Below are 9,362 nucleotides of genomic sequence, written 5' to 3'. Positions count from 1 at the left end.
TTTTTGTTACTTGTCATAGAAAGAATCTCAATTAACATGTGTTCAGGGCAACTGAGATTGACAGTTGGCAGCTGATGTTAATATAATTCCATGAGTAATATTCCTGAATAATTTGAGATGAGATGATGAATGTTATCCTTGAGCTGCAAAACTTTACCTCTCTCCTCCCCTCATCTCTGTGGCCCCTTCCAAAGAGGTAACCCCCCCCATCAGCATTTTATTTGGTTTCTTCTCTCCCTCCATACTTTCTTCTCAAGTAAATTTGCTTATTCTAGTAGATGTCTGTTTATGAAATAAATGTCCTTACATCCTTGTTTCCCTCTTTTGGCAGCAGCTGAAGTGAGAAGTGAAGGCAACTCTTTGCCTATGTAGAAAATAATAATATGTAAAGAAAGAGACAGGAAAGTATATCTGTTATAAGCTTTTTCTTTTTTAGAATTTAAGCTTATGAGTTTATCTACGCCCACTATATTCATAATTACAGTTTTATATCTGCATACAAAAGCTATGTAAAAATCCATTTTTCCCAAATATACAAATTTTTTTTGGATAGTTTAAAACATTTTGATCACAGATTTCAACAGAGTTTTAGGCTGAAAAAAATATCACCATCTAGCAATATCACTTAACACTGTTTGCAAAACACAAATCTTCCAATGACTAAATCTTTTTCTATTCTGTAGTATTTTTCTGATTCTCAGGGCATGAAAACATTATGGGAAAAAAAAAAAAAAAGGATTTTCTATGAGGAAAGTGTGGAGAACCAGTTTGGCTCTATGGTCAAATTAAAAATGCCAAGTTAATAAGGGAGAACCAAAAGAAAGAAGTGGCATAATGTCACATCAGTTCATTCATGCCCTGATAATTTCTGTATCAACAAAACATATGTAAAGTGTCTTCTTTTGCCTTACATTGTGCTCCATAATTTACATGAGTATTATCTGCATCCTGAGGAGGACAGATTTATATTTGATTGTCTTGTGCATAGGGCGGGTCAGCTTTAACTGTGCAACAGAAAGCCACAAACAGCGTTTTACCTGCACAATATTGCTCTTGAAGGCGGCATTAATTAATGTGGAAACATACTATAAATGCACACTTTTCGCATTTGCAAACATTTATACAGCACAGTAAAAATTCTGTGATAAGGCCAAACCTTTTTTCCCCCAGTCTGTTTTTCTTTTCTTTTCTTTTTTTTTTGAGTGTGTTTTTTAACGCATTTTTTTTTTTTTTTTTAAAGATTAAAGTAAAATGTCTCAATTGTAAAAAATACACACCGGGCAAATCCTTACCTGGATAATAAATATCTACATCACAGTACAATAAAATTTCTTCTCTATAAAATTTAAATATGGATTATAGTCTATCACTATCAAAAGAAACACTATGCTAATATTTCCATATTATTAAAATAACAGGAAAAATTACGAGCTTATTTTAGAACCTGATGCCATAGCCGTTGGAAAGGGCAAAGAGATTCAAACGTCGATCATCACTCTCCATTTGAAGAGGAACTGTGGCTTGGGTATTCACTTAAATTCAGTTCATGAAAAAGGTTTAGCCTTACAAATGCTGGCTACATTTCAAAAACCGTAAGACTGATTTCATAATTTATGACTCATGCAGCAAAAGGTCAATATGACACGAATAGGTTAGAGTTCCATAGAATAAAAAGGTATCACTGACAATGACATGCTTCGAGGGTGCTCAGCGGTTCCTTGGAGGCTGAGTCTGGGGGGCTTAGTGTCGAGGAGGGGCCAGGGCTTGTACCCCTGTTCAGGGAGGAGCAACAAGAACGGCGTTGCTGGTACAGAGCGAAGGCCTGGCAGTCCACCCCAGGCCTGCACTGCACACTGAAGAGCTGTCGCCCGGGGCACAGGTGAGGGGGTTTCGCTGGGCTGAGGCATCAACACGTCAAGCGCGTCATTGAGGACCGAGGCTCTAGAAAAAGCTCTGAGGCGGCACGTGGTGTTTTGAGCAGAATCATAAAGAAGAAAACATCTTACTTTTTTCATTGTTTCTGGAAATACTGCACGTCTAAATTGAACAGCAAAGTACACTTGAGGGTCACACACGCACACGCACGCGCACACGTTCACACGCATGCACACACACCCCACACCACTCATCCCTAAAAGGGAAGTGATTTATAAATACGAATCCCAGCATAATGGGTGTGTTCTCCTCTACTGAGACGTCTCCCTGCCGAGGGGGTGGGAGCGCAGGTGTGAAGGGTGTCTCCGTCAGGTCCACACTGGATTTGCAAGTCTGGACAATAGATGAAAAAACGTTTAGAAAAATCTAGAGCAAATCCCTCACAAATGAGTTTTATGAGATGGAGTCTTGAGATGCACTAAGTACCTCTGTCAGCTTCAGAAGGAAGGAGTTAAGTTTCAGAGTCATTGTCTTTTGAGTCCTATGGCCTTTCCTTTCAACCTGAAGTGGGCTAAGGCTTGTCCTACTCCACATGAAGTATTCAGCCTTCAACAAGATTTCCAGACCAGCAGTTTGCCTATTGAAGGCAATCATTTAAGGTGCCAAGGATCAAGTGTTCCTTTACTTGGGCTGGCTGGATGGCTGTTATATGCTATACCATTTGGCCAATTCTCGATCATGGTTAGTCCCTAAAGCATTCTGATTTGGCTTGAGATCAGGCTCTGAACTTATATTCAAATCTGGGTGCCCGATGTACTGAGGACCCTGTCAAACAAAACGAGGAAACTTTCCCCAGAAGGCCTGATGCTGCAGGACCCTGCCTGCTTGCCTTCCTCTCATTCCCTTTGGAAAGAAAGCTTGCCCCAGACAGCAGAGCTTCTCAGGGTTACCCTGGAGCACAGAGGTGGCTAAGTGTTTGTCTTCCAAAGTGTGGTTCCTCAAAGAGTCAAGAGAGGAAGCTGAAATATTAGCAGAGCAAGCACTTAAGGAGCCTGGCCAGAGACTGCCTAGACAAAACCAAACCCCAAAACGATCTGTCTATAGATAAAGCAGGTAATCTGCCAATGACCTTCGTGCTTATAACTGTAAATCTTTTCACTTTCTTTCTTTCTTTGGGTAACAAGTTCCATAGCAATGTTCTTGTTTCCTTTTTCCCAGAAGCCAGTACAATTGCTTTCATGCATTGAACATTTAATTCCCCGCTCCCAGATAATTTCCAATCACACTTGGAATTTTCAGTGCTGTTCCTCTTCTTTTTCCAAGGACTCTAAATGATTGACTAGTATTGTGTCAAATTATTATTTCGAGTCAATACCAAATTTATGTTCCTTAACTGTTAAGTGGGCCATACTTCTTGTCTAATAAAGTTAGGAATTTAAGTGTTAAAAAAAAAAATCAAAGGAACCAGATTTTTTCCCCTTGAAATGCATACAATATTAAGGGCAGGAAGGGTTTTAGAGATCATGACTTATTCACCAGGTGAGAAAACCAAGACCTAGAATTACAAATCTACCAGCTGACAGAGCATGCCCTAGAACTCAGGCACCCAGACTTCTGGGCCAGTTATGCTCCACCAAACTTAAAGCATCTACTTGGTTTTCACAGTGACTTTCCTTCCTTTGTTTTTAGGTAAATCTCACTGATATGGCTTATTTTCCCCAATATTTCCAGGATAAGGCAGTAAAAGGTAGGCAAAGGAATACTTTATATCTACTATGCCAGTGGAGAATGAGATACATTCAATTGCATGGGTACATTCTATGCCCATTTTCTGACACTGAAGAGATGAAGTGTCACTGTTTGTTTTCTGGGCACAAGCTATTCTAGCATGGGCCATTGGGAAGGCAGGTTGGGCAGGAAAGGTAAGTGTGCACATGGTCTGCAGGTGTTTTCTGTTGAGTATCTGTCAGGGTGTGCTATAAGAGGGACAGGAGGGTCAGTAGCAGGGCCAGTCTCTGTTTAGAGATAGTCAAGCTATGTAGTGCCTCAGTCAGAGGGAAAAAGGGGACTAGGAGACATTTGTCAATGAGGCAAGGAGCTTGAGGATCTAACCAGAAGGAAGCATCCTTCAGCCATCAGGACACGAAGGGGCCCTCAGAACAGTGCATTTCCTTCAACTCAGAATGTAGCTGCACTAATCTCTCCTCAGAATTTCTCTGGAAGAAGACTGAAATTTCAGCGTATCTTTCCTTGATTAGAATATTTGATCCATAGAGAAACCTGTTGTCAGCTCAGCAAAGATACAACCTGGATAAAGAAGTTCGGGAGCTTGGGAGATGACAGATCAGATGCCACAGAAAAGGGGTGCCACCCTGTGAATAGGTTTGATTTCTGTAAATGTTGTCTGAGCCTAAATGGGAAAGAAGCCTTCCTACTGTGAGGTAATACTATGAATTTCTGGAAACCACGGAATCACTGACATTGATGAGGATTTCTAATTTCTCTGGGCTGACTGAAAAAAATTATTTTCCTTGTTGGCCTCAGTCAGTCAATATCTGTACATCCTTGAGTCACACCCTTGTATAACTTGAATTAAATCTAATAAGGGTATAAAAATGATATTGGAAGGACAACTTATTTTTTAGGACACAAATATTCCTGTGCATTCCAAGTTATGCTCCTAGGAGACGATAAAGAGTGCTGGAAACAGCATGCTCTTGAACAGATGCGAATTTGTTTGAGTCTTTCCCTAAAAGGCTGAAAGCCACATCTAACTAAACGTGGTCTGTACTCTGCTAACTTCAGCCCTGCACACATCAGGATTGGGTGGAGGTGGTCGTATTATCTTGGTTTTAAGGCTTCTTTAGTGTCCTGCAGTGCCATTTTGCTGACTCGAGTCTCGGACTGGGGATGGGTGGGAGCTGGTGATGCTTGGTGCTGGTGAGTTAATGATTGTCCCCCACCCCACCTCCACAACCGTAAAACCTTCAGAGCATTCACATCAAAGGACCGGAGAACGAAATGCAATAGTTTCAAGTACCCGCATTCAAGGGGCAATTTCATCCATGTCTATGCCAAGGACTACTTCCCTTTTCCCTCCCAAATAATCCCTCCTGACACAAAGAAACAAACAAAGAAGAGCTAGGCAATGGAATGAAATGACACCCAGTAGTGCTGTAGGAATTATGAGAATGAATCCAGTCAGTCTAATCCTCGAACACTTCCAAGAACAAAGGGGGGAAGAGTTCCGTGGGGCATTCCACCTTCATGTGCAGGAAGCGGCTGGCATGGCAGGCTCCTATCATCCGCAGGTCTGTCACCTTCATCAGGAGTTTTGGCCAAAAGTGTGTCACGTGGTGTTTTCGGTAATTGATATAGTGTTCAAAGGCCAGCAGGAAACTATCTTGGTACTTTTCTATTCTCTCAACACAGGCGAGCCCCGGGCGATCTGCGGGGAAGAGAGAAGATGGACATTGATTCAGAGATGGAATAGGGAAGGCTTGCTTTGTCCAATTCCAGGCCTTTAGTGGGAGGCGGGCAGATCTAGGGTCTTCCCTCTTAGCCATAAGCATGGATGCAGCGTGAACTCTGGTGCTCCAGGGACCAGGTACCAGGAGAGTGGCATCATTTCTATGAAGAGAGGCAGTACTTTGTTCAGATAAATATCTCTGTTTAGACAGATCACCTTCTTGGGTGTGAAAGGTGATGCCTCCCTCCTAGGGTACAGGAGGAGAAGGCTGACAGCTGAAATATTCTGCAAGATGAGGGGAACAATTTTGAATTTTCACTGGCTGCCTGGGAGAGGGGAGAGGACTAGCATGGACATGCATAGAAAGGGGAGATATATGAAGGGACTGAGGACATTGCAGCAGGCCTGAGGCCAAAGGAAGAATGCAGAATAGTAAGACATTTCCTTGAGGACCAAGAAACACCATGTTTAACTTTGTGTTGTCTTCCAGGCTGCAATGAACTGGCCTTTCCTTTCCTTATGCCTTTAGTAAAATTGCTACCATAGCAGCCTGGTTTTAGTCATTATTTTGGAATTGAAATGAAAAGAAAAGGGGAGGGGAGCTGTGCCAGAGTCACCCCATGCAGAGAAGAGAACAGCTACAGTGGGAGCTGGAGTGAGAGGACACCGGGACCCTGGAAAGCCCAGGAAATCTTTCCAAGTCCTGCATAGACTACTGGGCTTCCCACAGTATGTGGGAGAGGCTCAAGTCAGTTTCCAAAAGTGATAAACAAAGGGGTGACACAAGGAGGCTGGACAACTGGGGAATAGCTGGGCTGCAGACACTTGGGTGACAAAAATAATCTATAAACCTGGATGAATTCCTCAAATAGCTCCAGGAGGCCCAACACACCCCTGCTCAGTTCTCTTCAATTCAAATGAATTCACACTTCAAAGGTCCAACTATGGAGGTGTTTGTATCAGTAGGAATCTAAACAGGGTTCTGCTTCATTGGAAAGGAAGAATCAGGGCTAATGTCTCAATTCACCCTTCTGAGTCTAAACAAACTAACAAAACATACGGGCTTTTGGAATCCCCTATTTAGCTCAAATGGAAATTTGTACATTTTTATCTTGTGTTTTCCTTCATATTTGATGAAGCTGCTCTGTGGATTTGCTGGTTCTCCTTCTCTCCCTCTCCCCTATCTTCTCTCTTTCTTTGAGTGTGCAAGAATTTTCCACAGGACCCTTTAATTTTTAATCCAGATAGAAGATCAACATATTATTGCTTCGGATGTATTCTTTCAAAGGGAAAATACAATGTGGGTTTTGTGGCATTAAAGAGATAAAGATGAGATGGTCACATAAATGACACAGCGAGTACGAATTGACATTTTGATGATGCCTGAATTGCACTGAACAGGTTTATGAAGAGAGAAACATTTTAAAGACTGAAGACCATTTTAACTCCTTAAGACAAAAGTTCTCAGAGGAATGTCTTTCAGATCATTTTCATTTTTTCTTTTTGCACGGCAGGACCAAGGAACTTAGAAGTAGTGGCTCTTGGAAAAGTCTTTGAAGAAAAAGTCTAAGATATTGTGTAACTGAAATGGCACACAAAACATGGGGCTTAGAACATCAGGCTGCAGAGGAATTAGAGATTTGGGGCTCCGACAGGCAGCTATCATTTGCCAAATGCACAGTGTCTTGTAATATTTTCCTGGTCCTGGCAGTATTAATGAAGAGGGTCCACATCACTAGGGAGGGTGGGTTGTGAAAAGTTATTAAGTTGTCCTGTAGCTGTCAGGCAGTGTCAGCCTCACAACATGAGAGAACTGGGAAGAATCATTCACTTTGGTGTTTGATAGTGTCTGGCATCACATTCAGTTTTTGCCATCTCCGCCTACTTCTCCCTTTATCTATCTTACTATGATTTGCTTAATAATCTGTGAAACTGACCCACTAAAGAGGAAACATCTTATTATTCAGTAATAAAAATCCATTTGACGTAAATAAGAAGATAACCACAAAAATGGATGCATGGCAAAAGCCTTTGTTACTCTGGAGCTGAAGGTTCTGGCTGAACATTGCTCCTGAGATCCGCTCTCTCTTTGTTAAAAAGGAAGGTTAGTAAGTGTTAGAGAGGTGTTAAAGGCAGACTAGCACCACACTGAGTCTCTCTCCTTGCCTTATTTGGAAGGAGATATAACCAGGAAGAGAAAACTGTCAAAGAAATAGCTTTCTCATGGTGTGATCCAACATTATTTAAAAGTGTCTTTGTACCTCTAAAATCTCAGCTAAAAAAATTACCATGAGTCCCTCCAGAAATATAATTCCCGTGTATGTAGCTTAATTTCTTCATTTTAAAGGTCACTGAAGCCCAGAGAAGCTAGGGGTCACCCAAAGTCACACAGGGAGTATGTGAAGAGAAGCTTGGATAAGCTGTAAATTTTATTTCTCCGAGAATAATTCTCCTGAATGACTGTGGGCCCCATTTCTTGCTGGCTGTTGCTGGAGACTACCCTCAGCCCTAGAGGTTGTCTACAGCTCCTGTCATGGGAACTTTCCCCACATGGTGGTTTACCTCACGAAGCTGGCACGGAGAGTTCCTAGAGCAAGTCTGCCAGCAAGAGGGAATCTTAGATTATGTAATGTAATCACATGGGGGTGACATCAAATTTGCCATACTCTCTTGGTTAGAATCAAGGCACGGGTCCTGCACACACTGAAGGACCGGAGATTATCCAGGGTGTGAACACTAGGAGGTGGGGAGTGTGGGGGGTTGGTCTGGAGTCTGTGTGCCACAGTGTACATGGGAGTTCATGATGCTATTCTATCTACTTACCCTTGAAATTTTCCATAATAAAAGGAAATATTTCTTTTTGAAAAGTCTGCCATATCTAAATTTCCTATAGTAAATACATTTCTAGATCAGCTTTAAAAAAAGAATTCTAGGCCAGGCGTGGTGGCTCATGCCTATAATCCCAGCACTTTGGGAGGCTGAGGTGAGAAGATCATTTGAGCCCAGGAGTTCAAGACCAGCCTGGGCAACATAGTGAGACCCGTCTCTCTCTACAAAACAATGAACAATTAGCCAGGGGTGGTGGTATGTGCCTGGAGAGGCTGAGGCAGGAGAATCTCTTGAGCCCAGCAGGTCAAGTCTGCGATGAGCTGTGTTTACACCACTGCACTCCAGCCTGGGCAATAGTGCAAGAGCCTGTCTCAGGTTTAAAAAAAAAAAAATCCTATGGAGTTAACCAGGAAGCAGCGACTCTACAAAGGATTCTCGATGTATATTTTACCCACATATTCAGCCATTTATCCAATAAGCATTTCTTGAATTCTACTGAACACTGACTTAGGTGCTGGATGTACAATCAGACATATTCATGTCCTCAAAAAAAAAAAAAAAAAAAAAAAAAAGTCCACAGGGACTTACGTGGACAAGAGAAGCAGGTAGTTACAGTGCAGAGTGACAAGTGCCAAAGCACAGCAACACTTGCGTGCCCTGAAAATGCAGAGGACTCTGAAACTACTTCTATTTAAAACTATCTTGCCTGAAAGGGTTTGATGTGTAGTGGCTTACAGACGGCTGCCCATTCTGCGCTCTCCTCCCATCTACAGGGGGACTGTTGAGTCCTGGCTGGCACTCAGACTTGTTTTGGCCAATTCAATGTGGATAAAGTGATGCTGTGTGATTTGAGACTGGGCCTCGTGGGATCTGCAGCTTCTGCTTTCGTGTGCTTGGGTCTTGGAAATCAACAGCTAAGTAAGAAGTCTACCCTGCAGGAGGAAAGGTCGCATAGAGGGAGGCCTGAACCAGTGTTTGATGTCCCAGCTGAACTCCAGCCATCTTGGCTGTTTAAGCCACTAAGTTTTGGGATGGTGTGCTATTTAGCAGTAGATAACTGAAACTTCAGTTGTAGCTAAGCCACAAACAAATTCTAGCTTGCATCCATGGTTTCCACACACAATCGTGTGGTCATTCACATCCGTATCTGGCATACCCCAAACCAGAAGGAGGCAGGTTTGGCCAGAGA

At 42.4% G+C, this 9,362-nt stretch overlaps 1 protein-coding gene across 18 annotated transcripts in view; it reads right to left on the bottom strand.

The window, feature by feature from the left end:
• Nucleotides 1–1,190: 1,190 nt before the first annotated feature.
• The window catches only part of THRB (thyroid hormone receptor beta), a 370,384-nt gene continuing 362,212 nt past the window's right edge, over nt 1,191–9,362 (bottom strand). For 17 of the 18 annotated variants that reach the window (XM_023207293.2, XM_031935260.1, XM_031935261.1 and 14 more), the window contains one exon: nt 1,191–5,323. In XM_023207293.2, coding sequence (XP_023063061.1) covers nt 5,082–5,323 — 242 coding nt within the window. In that variant the 3' untranslated portion in view covers nt 1,191–5,081. The remainder of the gene's footprint in view (nt 5,324–9,362) is intronic. The other variant, XM_023207284.1, reaches the window with a different exon arrangement.

Source organism: Piliocolobus tephrosceles, chromosome 2 (assembly GCF_002776525.5).
Source record: "Piliocolobus tephrosceles isolate RC106 chromosome 2, ASM277652v3, whole genome shotgun sequence".
Classification (NCBI taxonomy): domain Eukaryota; kingdom Metazoa; phylum Chordata; class Mammalia; order Primates; family Cercopithecidae; genus Piliocolobus; species Piliocolobus tephrosceles.
The sequence above is the reverse complement of the archived record's forward strand: the minus strand, read 5'-3'. Positions and strand labels throughout refer to the sequence as shown.